This window comes from Gigantopelta aegis, chromosome 4 (assembly GCF_016097555.1).
Source record: "Gigantopelta aegis isolate Gae_Host chromosome 4, Gae_host_genome, whole genome shotgun sequence".
Lineage (NCBI taxonomy): Eukaryota > Metazoa > Mollusca > Gastropoda > Neomphalida > Peltospiridae > Gigantopelta > Gigantopelta aegis.
In genome coordinates this window covers 63,126,173-63,147,557 of record NC_054702.1, presented here as the reverse complement: position 1 = coordinate 63,147,557, position 21,385 = coordinate 63,126,173, and the positions used below count along the sequence as shown (strand labels likewise).

Below are 21,385 nucleotides of genomic sequence, written 5' to 3'. Positions count from 1 at the left end.
TACATCAAATACCGTGGTATGTTCTATCCTGTCGGTGGGGTGGTGCATATAAAAGATCCCTTGCTGCTAATCGAATAGACTAGCCCATGAAGTGGCGACAGTGGGATTCCTCTCTCAATATCTGTATGGTCCTTAACCATATGTCTGACGCCATATAGCCGTAAATAAAATGTGTTGAGTGCGTCGTTAAATAAACCATTTCCTTCGTTCGGTCTGGTTGAACGCAGTCCAGATCTTACTATCAGGTGCCTTCGAGGCATGTGTTTGCCAATAACATTTCCTTCCTTCGGTCTGGTTGAACGTAGTCCAGATCTTACTATCAGGTGCCTTCGAGGCATGTATTTGCCAATAACATTTCCTTCCTTCGGTCTGGTTGAACGCAGTCCAGATCTTACTATCAGGTGCCTTCGAGGCATGTGTTTGCCAATAACATTTCCTTCCTTCGGGCTGGTTGAACGCAGTCCAGATCTTACTATCAGGTGCCTTCGAGGCATGTGTTTGCCAATAACATTTCCTTCCTTCGGGCTGGTTGAACGCAGTCCAGATCTTACTATCAGGTGCCTTCGAGGCATGTGTTTGCCAATAACATGTCCTCTCCGTGTGACCTTTTGTTTTTGAACAGACATTCTGAATGTCATTTTGAACTGCTGGTTGATTTATATGCTACTGGAGTTTTGATTGGTTGAATCAATGGTCATACTGACACCAGACGACGCTTGTTTTGGTCAAATACATCGACGGAGACGTACAGTACTACAGGATGAAGTGGACATTTCATTTATAATCTACTCTAACAGAGACGTGCACGATGAAGTGGACATTCCATTTATAATCTACTCTAACAGAGACCTGCACGATGAAGTGGACATTTCATCTATAATCTACTCTAACAGAGACGTGCACGATGAAGTGGACATTCCATTTATAATCTACTCTAACAGAGACGTGCACGATGAAGTGGACATTCCATCTATAATCTACTCTAACAGAGACCTGCACGATGAAGTGGACATTTCATCTATAATCTACACTTAACAGAGACGTTCACGATGAAGTGAATATTTCATCTATAATCTACTCTAACAGACGTTCACGATGAAGTGGTCATTTCATTTATAATCTACTCTAACAGAGACGTTCCCGATGAAGTGGATATTTCATTTATAATCTACTCTAACAGAGACGTTCCCGATGAAGTGGATATTTCATTTATAATCTACTCTAACAGAGACGTTCCCGATGAAGTGGATATTTCATTTATAATCTACTCTAACAGAGACGTTCACGATGAAGTGGACATTTCATTTATAATCTACTCTTAACAGAGACGTTCACGATGAAGTGGACATTTCATTTATAATGATATACAGAAGATAAATACTTTCATAACGTCGGAAGACTCCCCTCTAGCGCAGGGTTCGTGCGGGTTAAGGAAATCCTAAAAAGAAAGTCAGGGAATTTGGGAAAATGTCATGGGATTATACGTCGGGTCGTGAAAAGACATTGAAAATGAAAACGTTCTTGATACTTATGTCTCATTTAAAATAACAGACGAAGAGATGAGCAATTCGTGCGAGAAGATTATGATATTAATAGATCACGTTGATGGTCGCAGAAAAATCTTTGAAAGTCCAAAGAAAAAAGGACATGGAAAATGCTATTAAAATGTCAAGGAATCTGGTGGATAACGGACAGACAGACAGACAGACAAACAAATTCTATATTCAGATTAAAATAAAAACAAGAATTCAACAGTAATGACACAGTAATACAGTAGTAAAAGTATACAAATCCACTCATATGGAGCTACTAGAGACTTTAAAACTATTAAAAGACTTTCAAAAACATTTAAAAAGTATTGTATTTACAAGAAGTAAAACTAAAACCCTAAAATATGTATATGTCTATATGTATAAAAAAAATCTTTGACGACGTAATAAAACAAGATATAACAATATAACATGGATGAACAATATAATTTGTAATTACGCTAAATGGTGTTACGAAACACTAGCTACATTGGTTTAAGCCTTATATACTTTATTAGCCGTAAACATACAGTTCATATGCCTTCCAATGATTAAATAACCTTATACATGTACAATACACATATCATTAAAAGAAAATGTTGGTTTTTTTTTTTTTTTTACATTGTATGAAAAGTAATGAAAATATCCAATATAAAATGTAACAATAATTTTCAATATAAAGCGACGACAACCACACAAATCGATAGCCGGTGCTATCGCCAAAACCTATCTACAGAAAGCATCACATGGCCAAGTCGCCGAGAAACAAGTGAAAACTCACAGATCCCCACGCCAAGACATCTTTGTCGTACACGAAGAGATCAGGGTGTATGTTTTCCAGATACCAAGAGAAGTTGTGGCACCGCAGTTGTTCCTTGAGGGCGATCCGGTCACGAAGATCACCTGGGTCAATGTCCTGTGTGAGGTAAAACAGTAAAATACAGGAAGGAAGGAAATGGTTTATTTAACGACGCACTCAACACATTTTATTTACGGTTATATGGCGTCGGACAAATGGTTAATTACCACACAGATATTGAGGGAGGAAACCCGCTGTGGCCACTTCATGGGCTATTCTTTTTCAGTTAGCAGCAAGGGATATTATATATGCACAATCCCATAGACAGGATAGCGCATACCACGGGCTTTGATGTACCAGTCGTGATGCACTTGCTGGAGCGAGAAATAGCCCAATGGGTCCACTGACGGGGATCGATCCCAAAACGACCGCGCATCAAGCGAGCGCTTTACAACTGGGCTACGTCTCGCCCCCTTAAAATACAACTGCATCCTGATACACAATATTGTAACATAAATACAATACAACTGCATCCTGATACACAATATTGTAACATAAATACAATACAACTGCATCCTGATACACAATATTGTAACATAAATACAATATAACGATGTAAAAGTTTTGTTTTGTTTAACAACACCACTAATCATCGGCTATTGGATGTCAAACATTTGGTAATTTGACATATAGTCTTCGAGAGGAAACCCGCCACATTCTTTTTTCTCCATTAATTGCAAGGGATCTTTCACATGCACCATCCCACAGACATGTATGACAGCACACACTACGGCCTTTGATATACCAGTCGTGGTGCACTGGCTGGAACGACAGATAGCCTAATGGGCCCACCGACCGGGTTCGATCCCAAACCGACACGCATTGAGCGGTCGCTTTATCACAGAGCTACGTGTGTCTGTATGTGAGTGTGTGTGAGTGTGTGTGCGTGCGTGTGCGTGTGTGTGTGTGTGTGTGTCTACATTTTGGTAGGAGGATTGGACGGACTATAGGTTAGCTACAAGTCACCACTGTATTACGATTTTTTATTTTATTTCTGTCGTGAATTGCTTTTAGGGGGGAGGGGGTCTTTAAAAGTTCATTACACAATTCAAACTATGGGCTAAAAACAATTACTTTCGCGAGTTAGTTAAGTATTCGAATTGAAATGACGAGCGAATATTCGAAATGATACCTAGAACAGCAACAACAACAATAATGTAAAAAATACCGATACCTTTAGTGCTGGCAAAGCGCGGTGCACCAGCTTTTTATGTTGTGGTTCCATCCAAACTTCAATAGCTCTTTTATAATTAAACAGTATAGTTTTGTGCCGATCTTCAGGAAATGAATACGGTTGCCCTCGGGCAATGTGACCAAACCTGGAACAAGGTATATGAAGTAACCGACCACCGCACATCGATATCTGAAATAAACCGGCAAATTATTTCTAAGAGATGGTATATCTCTGGAGTGGCCGTGCGCGGTTTTCTCTACCTCCTACCCCCACAACACAAAGTCCTGTCGATGTTTATTTCTGTTGTAATGTACCATATGTATTCATATTATGTTTATATTAGCTTACAACACGACTGTAAAGTAATGATATCTAGACCCCCAACCCTGACACTACCATATTAATAAAATAATATTTTTCTTGTATAATGATTGTTTTGCAGTCAACTGTCAAATTATTCTTTAGAACGACCATCAAAATTGCGCCAAACTTTCTTCATTAAAATGCGCACTTATTTCCCTTTGGCTTAATTCTACGAGACATTCCAAATTACATAGCACCATACCACCACCACCCCCATGTTCTAATTTTAAAAAATGCCAAAGAGAGAAATGATACCTAATTAAAAAGATTGATGGCAACTTCACTAAGCTGACTGCATTATAGGCAAGATACGGTAAATATTCTCACAGTAATAATACCAAGCCAGCAACGCAGCCTTTAGCAATGATTTCAGCACATGGCGATGCATTCGATGACATTGTTTCTTACACAGAACCTGAACTTGCTACAAACTATTTTCCCAAACTTTCTGAGTCATGAACTGCATAAATTATGCACGCCACAGGAAGAAGCTGTACTGTAAATGTGTTAAGAGACAAGATGCAATGACATCTTGCACAATGAAAATATTGAGCACAAAAAGAAACCAGATTTGGTTTTAGTAAAGTCCATCAAAATACAGGTTCAAATCAATAAAATGGCAGAAATGAAAGAAAGTGTATTCATTTCTCTCTAGGTGTTTTATCCTACTGCGACAAATGCCTTCAAAATTATTTGAAGCTGCGATTGATAGAAAATCACAACAGTGCCAGGATGGACTGTTTACCATGCCATTGTGACATACAACGTGAATGCTGAAAGGATCCAATATACAGTGATTTATTACCTTTTAGATAAATTTCATGCGTTTTGATTGGTCAATAGCCAATGCATACCACAAGTACACCGTCTCATTTGCGGGAAAATACAGGATTTGTGGGAAAATACAGAATGTGCCGGGGTGTACGAAATGTCACGTGGCTTGCACGACTGGTTGTACGAAAATACAAACTGCGGATGAGACCGACGGAATTTTCTCCAACACGCCTCACTGATTAAATTTGTTAAAAGACTTGAATTCATTATGAATGTGAATACCACAATTCGGTACATTTTATTTTTACTGTTTATTTGAAGATTTTTTGAGCACGTTTGGTCGAAAAAAAAAGGTGCTATGGTCGTACAATCCCGTACGAGAGGGGGGGGGGGGGGGGGTATGGGGTGGAAACCAGTACCCTAAAGTATTATACTGTGTTGTTTTATTATTTTTATGTAGACAACCCATGTTTTACCCTTGGTATGTGTTGTTCTAATTGTAAACAAGGGGCTGGGAATGAAAAACAAATTGCGTACTCTCCATGCAAGTTCCAGGTTTTCTCCTCCCCAAATCTTCATCCCCTTGTCATAGGCGCCAATTTCCATTAAATAATCTCGGTCAACGGCGAATGCTGCTCCCACCATCACAATACCTCTGTTAAAATACATCACTTTTATAAAATATTAATACCCCTCTTAAAAATATAGTTTTTTAATGCTAAAATATTAATATTCAAGAATCAAAATCTATATTAGCTTTTTAAAAACGTTTATCAGGGGTAGCCGTAAGGATTTTTTTCCAGGAGTCAATTGGTTTCCAGTGGCTTCATTTGCTCCTGAATTGGCTCATTTCCATGAGTCCATTCTCAAAATCCAGGAGTCCATATTTTTTTCGAACATAACAGCTTAAGAACACGTTTCCACAGCTTCAGTCAAGACGAACATCAATTGTATTTAACAGTTGTGCAGTTAACAAAACTGATTCCATCATGTACCAGTTTGCATGAAAAAAGAATAAAAGTAAACTTACTAGTGGTTTATTGAACAAAGAATTAATGTTAATTACTCTGCTATTGATTATACATATGAAAATCACTTGCCTGACTTAACCTGAGATGACTGATGATCACCTTCACTAACTTTAGAACTGCTTACAGCCATGATAATATTTGATGCTGAACAATATTTTTGACCTAGTGACCTACTTTTTTATTTTCAAAGATAAACATATCGTGTTTGGTATCTAAATAAAGGTATTTGGTGGTGGTGGTAGTGGGGGGTCAAATCAATGTTTCATCGAGTTTGGTGTCAAAATAAAGGGAATTTGAAACTGAATAACATTCTGGTCCTCGTGACCTACCTTCCAAACTTTTATTTTTATTTTCAAAGATAAACATATCGTGTTTGGTACCAAAATAAAGAGTATAAGAAAAATTAACAACTTTTATATCCACGTCTTGTACGAGTTCGTTATTTACTTTTTTAATAATCTTAAAAATTGCGTTTTGGATCTACTTCTGTATACCTTTCAAAATATAGACTCGTCTTGCCATTGCTACAATTCCACCAGACGATCAGGAGAAGAAAGTTATTTTCACTCATTTTTTACAATAGTTTTATAGTGGAAATGATAGATGATTTCTGGTTTATAAGTGACGGATTGTTTGACTTGGCTAACTTATTCCATACGTTCAGATCACTTAGGACGTGGTGATGATGAAATAATGGAATACACATGCGTCTGGAATGCGTCATTGAAAATAAACTGGGACGGTTTTATTATCACTTGTGGTGATGAGCAGGCGTCCAAGTCTGCTTTTCATACGTTCAGAGACGCATGGACGAATCTTAACGCGACCCCTGTTTATGTTTCCGGGAACGTTCCAAAAAAAAACAAATAGGGTATGTCGGCATTTTATTTTTATTTTTCCGAAGTAGATATTTACTCTTTTCACCCTCATGTTAATAACAAAATGAACAAAAGTACATTGATCTTTCTTTCTAGGTAGGGTCGGCTTTCCAAAAACAATGTTTTTAGCCTTATATATTTTTATTATTATTATTATTATACTATATCTTTTACTATCAACTTGATGCCACTTTTTAAAACAAATATTTCGTCCTTAAGTCCAAGAAAGAAAATATATGTGTGCATCTCGACTGAAATAAAATTTGAAATTTATAAGTAGGCCTAGAGAAATGACCTTTCAGTTTTTTGCGGGATTTTAAAGAATATTTGCATTTCATTTGAGAACGGTACTATGAATATTACATTTAATATACTCCTGACGTTTTGCATTCATCATATTTTAACTCATTTGTATTTTAGCAATGTACCGGTAAGTCCTCTGTCGTGGGGAAACAATAAACATATCCTACAACAATGTCCACTACACAACCCGGAGAGAAGACACTTCTGGCCGCATGGAACAGACCTACATCAGAAGCTCTGGGGATCCAGGGCGGACTTGCAAACAACTGCCCAATTCATCACTGAGATCGGAATATCTGTATGAGACAATTTTCACAAATTTGAACGAAGAAGAAGAAGAAGATTAAATTTACCTTTTAGGAGTCGTAATGTCCGGCCCGAACACTGCTTTCGAAAAGTAATTCTCAAAGAACGCTAAAGACCAGTCAAACGAATAACCGACGATATGGTCGTGGTACCAAGTGTACTTGAGAGTGCCTGCCTTTATTTAATCAAGGACACCCATTGCTAATGTCTTCCTGTTTTCTTTTATAACCGTCAGGAGGGGCTGAAGCCTGTGTTAACCAGAACAAAGAAAGCAAATTTAAGTTCGTGTTTATATCCAGTTAAGGTTCATGCACGCTGTCCTGGACACGCACCTTATCTGTCTGGGCTGTCTGTCTAGGAGAGTGGGTTAATGGTTAGTTGTTAATGTCAAGGAGAGAGGCATCGGCGCGGAGTTATGGCTTTACGCTGATCCAACGAGTTGTTAAAAGGGTGGGACCCGGTGTAACAGCCCAAAATATATCCTCTGCCAAACTATACCCGGGGTTAAAGTGGGCTATCCTGTTTTATACTCCTAACCCTCACCCTAATTTTTTTATTACTAACCTGTATACAAAATAAATAAATAAATAAATAAATAATAATAAACGCTTTAAAATAAAAGCAACTATCGCTTTCATAAAAATAAAACTATCACAGATTAGTCATTTTAGAAGATATTTCGATATTCTCTAGCCCGAAATATATAAATTATGATGGAAAAAACCCTCTGGACATTGAAATACAGACTAAAGAGGTATATTCTGGGCTAGCCTGTTTCATAAACCGGGGTATATTCTGGGCTAATCCAGTTTATACCACGGGTATAGTTTGGGGGGGGGGGGGGGGTATATTTTGGGCTATTACACCGGCACTGAGATGTCTACCAGTCTAAAGGTCGATGGCATAATCATTATACCACCGAATACACACACACGGTCACTTTTCTAAGGCAAAACAGTCACTTTTCTACAGTAGATAAATGACCCCCTGCTGGGAAAATTCGTAGTACTACGACCCCCAACACATCGTAAACTGACCCCCGTTGAATCATGACTCATCTTAAAATCATATAAAATCTTCTCATTGGGACTTTAGCAAGTTTCTGTTTAAGTTTATCAACTATAATATCCAACATGCGAGTTTTCATCTTAACGTTGCAGAAAATATGTACAATATTTCTCACCACAGCAGATGAAAGAAGTATGTGTAAGATCACACTAGTATATAGCATCAGACGTCATTTTAGTCAATGATACGTCATATCTGGAATTAGCCTCTAAATGTCTACCATCCTACTTTTGTGAAGCCTTAATGAATCGTTGGATGCCATATCCCTGATTAAACAATTTCTATGCCAAAATGGTGTTGTTTGAATTGGAATACAATGAGCATGTCCTAAGGTATTTTAGAAGTAGACGCCAAAACTGGAGTGAATGTTCCTCGCTATAAAAGGAAAATTGATTTTTGGAAAGTTGAAGACATCATTTTTGACGCACAGCTCAGTTTTGGGTTTAACATCGTTTTGAATCTCTATGTTGTCCGAGTTATCCAAGGTTTTGATAGATGGCCACGCCCTAACAACTTTGGAATGGCCGGCTTGGCCGGTCGGGACGATCAGAAAAAAGAAGTAAAGAAAATGTCAAACCCCCCCCCCCCCCCCCCCCCCCTTAAACGAGAACGCTTAGACCCAAACAGGAAGTTACATCATCAAACGAAACCTTTTCAATACAAACAAGCATTCTGAGAGTACTGCTAAAGCAATACATGTCCGGAAAACTAATTTTCGTATCTCCTAAATTCAAAAGCATTACCTCTGTTAAAAAAAAAAAAAAAATCGTCATGAAAGTCAAATGTAATCTGTAATAATATATGATAAAGCTATACACAAAATTTCAGCTGAATATCGCGAAGCATTGTCATAACAAAAACATCCGGAAAACTATACGAGGGAAAACGGGCGGACAGACAGACAGAATGACGGAGATAAAACTTATAGTCATCTCCGTTTGGACCGGTAGGCGACTAATAAATCTTTTGGGCTAGCCCAGACAGGATCTTGATTTTATGTCACACGGTCAGCTTGGTATCTGGTGTGGGACAGTTACATTTTAAAGGCGCAGAGCCTAGTTTCAACCCGTAAAAATGGACACTAAATTTGGTTAAGTTACAAACCTGTTACACATTTGGATAACGTTATAAGAGAGTGAAACAAGAGTCTGTGAAGTTGAAACGGTGAAGTACCGTTAAAAATAGACTAAAACTCGACTCCATAACTGTTACTTCTCAGACGCACGAGCGTGTTTTTTTTTTAAATATAAAAAATGTATTTTGTGGTATTAGAAACACCAGGATGACCAGAAAAACTTCAGTTATACGGAACTGGATAAGCTAAACAAATAAAATATAAGTAAAGTTTGATTTCAGTGATCATAAACGGCTCTAATAGTGAAAAAATAGTACTTTGTATTTAAAAACTAGGGTCTATCCCTTTAAGCGAAAATATTCGCATCTTCATTTGTGGTTCTTTATTTATTTCAACTCATTTTCGTGCTTACATTCAGTTAAGGTTCAATCACCCTGTCCTGGGCACACACCTCAGCTATCTGGGCTGTCTGTCCAGGACAGTGGATTAGTTGTTAGTAGTTAGTGAGAGAGAAGATTGTGCAGTGGTCTTACACCTACCCACAGAGTCGTTAAAACTCGCTCTGGGTGGGAGCCGGTACCGGGCTGCAAACCCAGTACCTATCAGCCTTATATCCAATGGGCGGTTTTGTGGTTGTAGTACCACTGCGAGATCATTTGTAATTGGGAAAGGTGCATCAATTGATAAGATACAAACTGATAGATTCTTTGTGAAAGTTTAATACCTTCCGCCAACAGCTAATACCGCTAAGTATCACACTTTTCATGTATATTGTCACATTCAAATTTGGATGGGAAAAGAGGATGATCTTAAGCCAGCGTCTGTGTGTCCGTGTGTGTCTGTGTGTGTATGTCTATGTGTGTGTGTGTGTGTGTGTCTGTATGTGTGTGTCTGTATGTGTATGTCTAAGTGTGTGTGTGTGTGTGTGTGTGTCTGAATGTGTCTGTGTGTGTGTGTGTGTGTGTGTGTGTGTCTGTGTGTGTGTCTGTATGTGTGTGTATCTGTATGAGTGTGTGTGTGTGTATCTGTGTGTGTCTCTCTGTGTTTCTGTATGTGTGTCTGTGTGTGTGTATCTCTGTGTCTGTTTGTGTGTCTGTATGTGTATCTGTGTGTGTGTCTGTGTGTGTGTCTGTGTGTGTGCGTGTATGTGTGTGTCTGTGTGTCTCTTTCTCTCTGTCTCTGTGTGTGTCTCTCTCTCTATGTGTGTGTGTGCGTGTGGCTATGCGTGTGTGTGTGCGCGCGCGCGCGCGTGTGTGTGTGTGTGTGTGTGTGTGTGTTTGTATAATATGTGTCTATGTGTGTGTGTGTGTGTGTGTTTGTATAATATGTGTCTGTGTGTGTGTGTGTGTGTGTGTTTCTATTTGTGTGTCTGTGTGTGTGCCCAGGACAGCGTGTTTGAACCGTAATTGGATATAAACACGAAAATAACTACAAACGAAATGAAACAAAGCGAGCGAAACAATTAGCATTGGCGTATTGAAGAGGGCGGGCACTCGCAAAATATTTGACTGGTGCCATTACATCGTGTTATATCATATCGCATTCAATTAACTGTAGGCGTAGAAACCAATCTAGCAAGTGATCGCGAGCGCTCGCCCTTCTGAACGCTGTTCAGTCTACACTCACCAGTCGTTGTTAACCTCCATGTGGCTGTCAAAGACGACGATCACGTCACCCTGGGCAACCTTCAAGCCAGCAAGGCGTGCTTGTATCAAGCCCGACCTCTCGGGCAAGCGGACGATTTTCACCAGTCCTTTTGGGGAAGTGTTCTGCCACATAGTCGTCCAGCGAGTCCAGTAACTCAGCTAAAGAATAATTGTGTGCTATACATTAGCGGCCTAATTCACAATTAGCTCGCTTAAGCTCTCTTAAGCAACACCGCTTCGTCCTGGTGTCTTTTTGCATTGCATTTGTGAGATCGCAAAGTTGCTAGCATTTGGTGAATTAGGTCCCAATACTCATTATAACGATGACGCATAAAGTGTGTATATTTTAAATAATTTTATGGTTTAATTTTATTTATTTATTTATTAATTATTATTAATTATTATTATTATTATTATTATTATTATTATTATTATTATTATTATTATTATTATTGTTGTTGTTGTTGTATTTTATTATTATTATTATTTGTGAATTTTTTTTGTTCCCAGAAACGTAAATAAGGTTAAGGTTATGAGCCTATTTTAAGAACTCTTCGTTTTTAATCATGCAGCATAAAAGTTATATTTCATAATGATTATTTATAATTTAAAATTCATAGGGGGGGGGGCGTAGCCCAGTGGTAAGGCGCTCGCCTGATGCGTGGTCGGTCTAGGATATGCTATCTCTCGTTTCAGCCAGTGCAGCCTTTGATCACATGTCAAAGGTTGTGGTATGTGCTATCCAACCTGTCTAAAAGATCTCCTTTCTACTAATGTAAAAAAAACAAATGAGCGGGTTTCCTCTCTAAAACTATATGTCAGAATTACCAAATGTTTGACATCCAATAGCCGATGATTAATAAATCAATGTGCTCTAGTCGTGTCGTTAAACACAACACACTGTTTAACTCTCTAAATTGCTATTTCAATATGTGCGTATATCACAATATGTGTATATGTTATTTTCTCTTCGTATTTACTCTTTGTGTTCTGTGAATCAAAACTATTCTTATTACTTTTGCTAAAGAAATTTGCATATTACTGTACAGTGGTGTACCTTAAAAAACTGATCTTCATTCGGTATTGTGTATTAAATATTAATAACCACAGTGACATGTTGGGCTACACTATTTCACTGCAAGATAGCATAACATACTGAATCGTGATTTGGTACCTTTATTGTAAAAAAAAACCCGTAAAGCTGTACACAATATGTCAACTCAATATACCAGGGCCATAACTCCGTCAAAATGGGTAAATAGCCATGATGTAACACTAACAGTACATAATACAGCTATACATAAAATTTCAGCTCTTTTTATAAGTGATCTATTAAATGAATTAGGAGATTTTATGGTGTATGAAGAATTCATACAAAAATATCAAATAACTACAATTTTTTTTATAATATGCTTCATTAATAAATGCTGTTAAATATTTTATATATAACTCACACGACCTAACCGACGACACCTTTATTATGTTAAAACATCCAATTGTCCCTTTTAAGCTAAACATTTTGTTAAAAGATAAACGTGGCTGCAAATATATGTACAATATACTAAACACCCATACAGATTCTCCAAAAGCACAAATAAAGTATGCCAATGAAGGGTTTGTATGTGATCTACAGAAATGGGAAATGTATTATGTTATACCTTTTCATAACGTAAAAGATACGACTTTATCCTGGTTTCAATATATTGTTTACACATGATCCATTATATAGTTTTAATAATTTTTTTACACATGATCCATTATATAGATTCTAATATTTGCAACTTTTGTAATAATTATCCAGAAACCTTGCAACATCTATTTTTCAAATGTGAAAAGGTTCATAATATATGGAAACATGTAAAAGCATAGATACTATCGAAAACAGGAATTGAAATTAATTTCAACAAAGATATTGTCTTATTTGGTATGATTAATAACAAAAACAGTTATTTTGTAAACTGGTTAACAATTAACGTCAAATATTGTATTTATAGTATGAAAGTATGTTGATAGAATTTTTTTTTACATTTTAACAGCGTTAAAGACATATTATAGTAAAATATATTATTTTTAAAAATTGTAACTATGAATTATTTATTAAACAATGGACCCCCTGACTTGACCTTTTTAATTAAAGTATTTATAATAAATATCAATGATTGAATTTTTTTTATAAACACGGTTTTCTTGGAAATACAGATACAGTACAAATTATATTCCTTTTGGCTAGATTCTTCCATTCTTCTTTCCTTTTCCTTTTAATCCTTACTCCTTTTGCTTTCTTTCCTTCTTCTTTTCCTCATTATCATGTTGAACTCGGAGAATTTAACTTCCCATATTATAGATATTCTACAATATTGTATTATGTTAATAATATATATCAAGATATTATTATTACTATTTCCATATAATGTACATGTGATATTTTGATATTGTAAGGTCATGATCTCAAGGCACCCCAACCTTGGCATGGCTATATTGCTCTGGGGACAATAATAATAATAATAATAATAATAATAATAACAATAATAATAATAATAATAATAACAATAACAATAATAACAATAACAATAATAATAATAACAATAATAATAAACGGACAAACAGACAGAAGGACGGAGATGAAACCTATAATCCCTGTCCTGTTGGACCGGTAGGAGACTAATAAAACGGCCACTCTTGTCAAAGTTTTTAAGTTAGCTAAATTTCATTGAGTTAAAGTTACCGTAACAAGTTACTATATTATAACATCGTTTACCAAACAAACTACAAGCTCATGTGCACTTTTATAAAACGGAGATCGTCAAATAGTCCATAAGCCGAGATCCCAAATTTGACCAATTGGTACCATCCGAGGGCACCAAACTTAACTATGCTTTTTGATAGGGGTATGTATCTGGATCTTAAAACAGCATGGTGGACTGGTCTGCAGGGTAGCTTAAGGTCAGAATCTGAGTTTTAGTAATAAGAGGGTATTTTTCTGAAAAGTTAATAACGTTTCTCTGTATTAATCTGTATGTCATTGTATAGCTAATTTTAATCACACAAACTGATATGAGCTTGTCAATATTCAGCAGGAATTCATTATGAACTATTCACAGCTAATTAAGGCATCATAACATCATTTAATCCAAGATGGCCGCCAATGTCTTAGCTAGAACAAAGAAATCGTAATTTATCAACTAGGAAGATATTAGTATGTTATTGAATTAATTTTATGGGCAAAGAAATTCATTTATAACGACCCCGTGCTACCTGAGATATTGCATTATCATTTAAATCCATGATGGTCATGAAAATTGCCGCCAAGAGTAAGTGGTGTCATATCTTACATTCTATATATTTCCCCCAATGAGTAATTTATACTTCAAAAACAGGATTTTTCTATATGGCAAGCATTTCAATTCTCGCATTCACTTTCTAATACAGAGACATTTTATCATTGCATGAATCTTTTATATGCACTTTCCTACAGCAGACACAATAGCACATACCACGGCATTTGATATACCAGTCGTGGTACACTGACTGGAACGAGAAATAACCCGATGGGCCCACCGAGTGTACGTAATGAATGGAAATAACATGTGGTCTTGAAAATCTTATGTAAATCGAAAACACCGCCTCTTCCCTTTGCCCTGAAGCCTTACGTAATTGTTGACACCCCTTTGCATGTAAGCTCAGCGCCTATGCAAAACAGTCTCAGTTGAATCGGCGTCCAAAAAGAAGTTTGTTTTGTTTAAGGGCATCATTAGAGCACATTGATTTATTAACCATCGGCTATTGGATGTCAAACATTTGGTAATTTTGATATATAGTCTTAGAGAGGAAACCCGCTACATTTTCCCATTAGTAACAAAGGGTCGTTTATATGTACCATCCCACAGACAGGAGAGCCCATACCACGGCCTTTGATATATAGTCTTAAAGAGGAAATCCGCTATATTTTTCCATTAGTAGAAAAAAAGAAATGTTTCATTTAACGACGCACTCAACCCATTAGTAGCAAAATATATTTTATATGCACCATCCCACAGACAGGATAGCACATACCTGGTGCGAGAAATATCCCAAGAGGCCCACTGACGGGGATCGATCTCAGACCGACCGCGCATCAATCGAGCGCTCTGATAAACAAAGAATGGAATGCGATGGAACGGAGGAACTGTTTTTGGTATGGGTTTTTTTTTTTTTTTAGTTTTTTTTTTTTTTATTTGTAGTTTCAGGCATTTTACGTGACCAATGAATAATACGAACCCATGTCACTGGCGTCATCTACGAGCAGGATTTCCCACAGCAGGTGTCTGGGTGTTCTGTTGATGACACTGTATACGGTGCGCAGCAGAATACTCGGCCATTCGTTGTGGAACGGGATTATCACACTGGCAGTTGGTAGATCGTTCTCATACGTTATACTCAGACATCTGTAAAACAAACGGGATTATCACACTGGTAGTTGGTAGATCGTGCTCATACGTTATACTCAGACATCTGTAAAACAAACGGGATTATCACACTGGCAGTTGGTAGATCGTTCTCATACGTTATACTCAGACATCTGTAAAACAAACGGGATTATCACACTGGTAGTTGGTAGATCGTGCTCATACGTTATACTCAGACATCTGTAAAACAAACGGGATTATCACACTGGTAGTTGGTAGATCGTTCTTATACGTTATACTCAGACATCTGTAAAACAAACGGGATTATCACACTGGTAGTTGGTAGATCGTTCACATACGTTATACTCAGACATCTGTAAAACAAACGGGATTATCACACTGGTAGTTGGTAGATCGTGCTCATACGTTATACTCAGACATCTGTAAAACAAACGGGATTATCACACTGGCAGTTGGTAGATCGTTCTCATACGTTATACTCAGACATCTGTAAAACAAATGGGATTATCACACTGGCAGTTGGTAGATCGTTCTCATACGTTATACTCAGACATCTGTAAAACAAACGGGATTATCACACTGGTAGTTGGTAGATCGTTCACATACGTTATATTCAGACATGTGTAAAACAAACGGGATTATCACACTGGTAGTTGGTAGATCGTTCTCATACGTTATACTCAGACATCTGTAAAACAAACGGGATTATCACACTGGTAGTTGGTAGATCGTGCTCATACGTTATACTCAGACATCTGTAAAACAAACGGGATTATCACACTGACAGTTGGTAGATCGTTGTCATACGTTATACTCAGACATCTGTAAAACAAACGGGATTATCACACTGACAGTTGGTAGATCGTGCTCATACCTTATACTCAGACATCTGTAAAACAAACGGGATTATCACACTGGCAGTTAGTAGATCGTGCTCATACGTTATACTCAAACATCTGTAAAACAAACGGGATTATCACACTGGCAGTTGGTAGATCGTTCTCATACGTTATACTCGGGCATCTGTAAAACAAACGGGATTATCACATTGGCAGTCGGTGGATCGTTCTCATACGTTATACTCAGGCGTCTGTAAAACAAACGGGATTATCACACTGGCAGTTGGCAGATCGTTCTCATACGTTATACTCAGACATCTCTAAAACAAACGGGATTATCACACTGGCAGTTGGCAGATCGTTCCCATACGATGATACCTTATACCTAACTAAAATAATTAAAACGCAATTTAAAAAACAAAACTAGGGGCAGGATAATATAATATAATATGGCGTCTTCTCCATTCATATCACGAGCAGTTTATACCGACTTATACCACGCGCTTAATAAATGACGTTGCATGACGAGTTAAGGATGTTTGACTCAGGCTAGTGTTAAACGTCCTCGTAATTATGCCATCGACAGAAATTGGGCCACATGTCTAACAATCGTTGGAAATAAGAAATGAAAGGAGTTGGGCACAAATGTCGCTTTGACGGCTTTCTGTTTTGCCTCAAAACCTTTTTCCCAGCGTGCATGTTGTCGAGACTACCGTAGAACCGATTAATCGCCAATAATCGTAATAGTTTAAAGAACATATGTTGCATATATATATATATATCCAAAGCAAGTTCATTTTGAAAACTCACCGTGTGTTCCCGCAATATTTGTAGGCACACTCTTCTGTTTACCAAAATACGTGGGACCTTCTGAATGGAACGCCTTTAAATTACGTTGTAATCACTTTATGGTTACTCAGTTACTTCGGGAGTGAACTTTGGGCAATTTTTGGTACGGCGTTTTGCTTATTTTTCATACGGAGTTTTGACATTTTTACTGATTAGAGTCAAATTGAAGACGGGCTGCAGAGAAGAAGATAAAAAAGAGAATAAAGCTAAAACTCATATTAAGTTAATAATTAACAATGAAGTCTAAAAGCAAGCGAATGTCATACACACAAAACATTAACATAAATGTTTATATATATATATATATATTGACGTCTACTAACACGATGAATGCATTAATTGTATTTATTTATGAAAATTAGGGTTTTTTTTATTATTAGTTTAAACTATTTAACGAAATGTTAATGTGCGTATTGTATTTTTAAGTAGATACCGCAATTATGGCAGAAATATCTTATTTATGACTAAATTTTATTATTGTAAATATGTTTCACTGGTAAAAGCAGTAAAATCAGACATTAAAAATTTAGATGCTTTGAAAGATGACAGTTTCACAACACCCCTGCGCGTGCTGTAACCTCACCGTGGTACAGGGGTGTAACATTCTCTTTGAGAATGGCCAATACAGCACAAATTGAAGTTTTAGAGTAAAATTCGGTGTCCGTAAAATTCTGTGATATTTGTATTTGTATTTTTGGCACAGTTCTTTACACTGTTTTTGTTTAAACATTGAATTTTTATATTGATGTTGATCATCACTTTATTTATTTGCATTATCATAGTTTGACACCCAATAGCCGATGTATTTTTCGTGCTGGGGTGTCGTTAAACATTCATTCATTCATTCATTCATTCGTTTCACAACAATAAATAAACACATTCTTCCATTTAAACTAAAAGGCCAAAGAGGATGTAGAGATATGTACGATCTAATAAACTTCAAATCACGAACTAAATATACGAATCAAGGATTTATTTTTACACCAAGTGATTGGGAACAGTGCTATTTGCTACCTTTACAATGCGTGAAGGATTCAACTTTATTATGGTTCCAATATAGATTAATTCAAAGAACTTGAGCTACTAATACATTTTTACATATGATTCGTTACGTCAATTCGATTATGTGCATTTTGTATAGTAATTATCCTGAAACCATATCACATTTATTTGTAGAGTGCAGTGAGACCAAAACCTTATGGGATGCAGTACAAGCCTGGATATTAACTAAGACAGGAGATGTTTGGTTTCATAAATAATGAAAAAGATAACTTGCTTAATTGGCTAATTATTAATATAAAATACTGTTTACTGTACATAAATGCAGAAAAAATGTTTGGAAATTACTGCCATTAAAAATATATTGAAAAAAAAAGTTGAAATAGAAAGATATATTCTATTTAAAAATTGCCGTGATGAAAAATTTAATAAAGAATGGGCCTCATGGCTCAATCTCTTTAATGATTTATATAGATACAATATATGTATATATATTATGAAACTATAGTGTATACAGATACATGTAGTTTATATTTTACGAGAATTGACTTATTAACTGAATATGGTTGTTTTTTCAGAATGTTGTTGAATTAATTATTCAAATTTTCATTTCACGTTGAATCATTGTCTCAACTGACATTTCATTGGATTTCTTTCCTCATTCTTAAAATAGATCTATTGGTACAAATACTGTATATATATATAAACGGGGTCAATATATATATTAGAAAATGGGGTGGGGTGGTGAGCTGTCAAACACCCATCCTGCCACCACCCCCTCCACCCCCACCCCACCCACTATATGACTATATAACGACACCACTAGAGCACATTGACTTATTAATCATCCTTTATGGATATCAAACATTGAGTAATTTTGACCTATAGTCTTAGAGAGAAAATCTTTTACTTTTTTCCATAAGTAGCAAGGGAATCGTTTATATGCACCATCCCACATACAGGATAACACATATCAGGCCTTTGATATACCAGTCGTGGTGCACTGGCTGGAACGAGAAATAGCCCAATGGGCCCAGAACAGGGATCGATCCCTGACTGACCGCGCATCAAGCGAGCGCTTTACCACTAAGCTACAACCCGTCCCTCTGTTTAAGGTGATGAAGAAGTTGGTATAAAAGTGCCTACTTTTTATTTCTTCAATCTGGTACAATCCTGTTTAGTGGAATGGCATCACTAGCCATAACATTGATATTGTATTTGGCTAACAGTATTTCGCTAACGTCCTTATAACTTGGCGAGATTGTATAGGCTGTGCCGTTCTCCCCTTGTTTTGAAAGGTCGTTTTGACCATAGTCATCAATCAAGAGATTCCCAGTTTTCAAACTTGGGTTCTTTCTAAATTCGTCTGCCGTCATTTGTTCTATACGATGTGCAGTAGGCAAAGTCGAGGTCGTAGTTGGGATAGTAGTCACTTTTAGAAGATCTCGTGTGTCAACGGTCGTTTTATTTGTAAAAGCAAAATAAATGGCTGCGACCAATAGCATGCCAAGAAGAATAACACAACTATATTTCCAGTACGTCTTCATGGTCCGATCACTGTATTTCACTAGTCTTCAGACGTCTTCTAAGAGCTGCAACGTCGTCAGCGAATTATCTGTAAATAAGAAATGAAAAGAAATGGTTTATTTAACGAAGCACTCAACACATTTTATTTACGGTTATATGGCGTCGGACATATGGTAAAGGACCACACAGATATTGAGGGAGAAACCAGCTATCGCCACTTCATGGGCTACTCTTTTCGATTAGCAGCAAGGGATCTTTTATATGCACCATCCCATAGACAGGATAGCACATACCGCGGCCCTTGATGTACCAGTCGTGGTGCACTGGCTGGAGCGAGAAATAGCCCAACAAGCCCACTGACGGGGATCGATCCTAAACCGACCGCGCATCAAGCGATCGCTTTACCACTGGGCTACGTCTTGCCGGCCTGTAAATAAGAAGTATACACTCGGGCAATACAAGAATCCTGACACTCGTTTCGTAATACCAGTACGACACACAAGCTCGTGTCATAATCTTTATTTATTAACCACATGGTTCAAGATATACTGGAGAATATAACCAATATGACACACACGTGTGTCATAATGATTTCACGTGCACAACGAATGGCGTAATGTTTGGAAGCGACATCATAACATAAGTCGACTTTCCCAGTCTTAGCTCTGTAATCACGTACCAAAATGAAGTCATTTCAGAAACGTCCAGCGGATATGTGACACAAATGTGCCTTTGATGATAAAAGCATGCAACTTTGCATGGTGCTAGTACATATCCTAGGGAAACAAATTAGATATACACTGATTTATAGATATGCCTATTGTACATTATGTAGGGGTGATATTTTATACAAATTTCAGGGGAAGTTCCAAAATATAAACTAATCAACGTTATTTTTGTTCTCTCCATACTTACTTGTGCAGTCATTCACGGTCAATGTATCCACCAACCTTGCAGAGAGCAGTGCACTTAAGTACAGCCTTGAAACAATACAGTGCCCTCCGCATCCTTTTCTACAACCACATCGAATGAGTTCTCTGCATGCATTGGTAGCTCACATTGGTTCCCAGCTGCCTGTGTTACCTTGATGCCATCCGTGTTCCTTTTGTGGTGGCAGTTCTGGAGCACAAAGTAGCATCTGACCACAACCGTATGATGTCTGATACACTGTCCTATTAACTTGCTGCAGAAGGGCTGCCTTTGTAGGAGGTATTTGATCGAGTTCTCTTCTTTGTCAAAAAGTACATTCCGGGAGTCTATATGCGTGTGTGAGAGAGTGTGTGTGCGAGTGTGTGTGTGTGTGTGTGTGTGTGTGTATATATATATATATATATATGTGTGTGTGTGTGCGTGTGCGTGTGCGTACGTGTGTATGTGTGTATATATATGAGTGTAGGTGTGCCTGTGTGTGTGTGTGTATGTATGTGTATGTGTATGTGTGAATGTGGGTGTGTGGGTGGGTGTGCGTGAGTCTGTATGTGTGAGTGTGTGCGTGCGTGCGTGCATATGTGTGTGACTGTATGTGTATGTGTGTGCGTGAGTCTGTATGTGTGTGTGAGTGTATGTGTGTGTGCGTGAGTCTGTATGCGTGTGTGAGAGAGAGTGTGTGTGTTTGTGTGTGTGTGTGAGAGAGAGAGAGAGAGAGAGAGAGAGAGAGAGAGAGAGAGAGAGAGAGAGAGAGAGAGACTCTATTATATATACTAAATGAAATGACTGAATTGTTGCCACCACACGTTAAAACGAAATACATAAACAAAAT

At 37.3% G+C, this 21,385-nt stretch overlaps 1 protein-coding gene across 1 annotated transcript; it reads right to left on the bottom strand.

Annotated features, from left to right (window-relative positions):
• Window positions 1–2,271: 2,271 nt before the first annotated feature.
• LOC121369939 (polypeptide N-acetylgalactosaminyltransferase 1-like) lies at window positions 2,272–11,138 on the bottom strand. The gene is made up of 5 exons (XM_041495021.1): window positions 10,987–11,138; window positions 7,139–7,192; window positions 5,237–5,354; window positions 3,563–3,751; window positions 2,272–2,445 (listed from the first exon to the last, which is right to left on the bottom strand). The coding sequence occupies exons 1-5, from the start codon at window positions 11,136–11,138 to the stop codon at window positions 2,272–2,274; spliced, it is 687 nt and encodes a 228-aa protein (XP_041350955.1).
• Window positions 11,139–21,385: the final 10,247 nt, after the last annotated feature.

Bases quoted from the DNA above. Each gene is read 5' to 3' on its own strand.
- LOC121369939 (XM_041495021.1), bottom strand. From the start codon at position 11,138: ATGTGGCAGAACACTTCCCCAAAAGGACTGGTGAAAATCGTCCGCTTG. The intron at 5,355-7,138 runs GTAGGTCTGTTC...GTATTTTAACAG, and splicing joins GGATCCCCAGAGCTTCTGAT to AGGTATTGTGATGGTGGGAG. The intron at 2,446-3,562 runs GTATCGGTATTT...TACCTCACACAG, and splicing joins GCGCTTTGCCAGCACTAAAG to GACATTGACCCAGGTGATCT.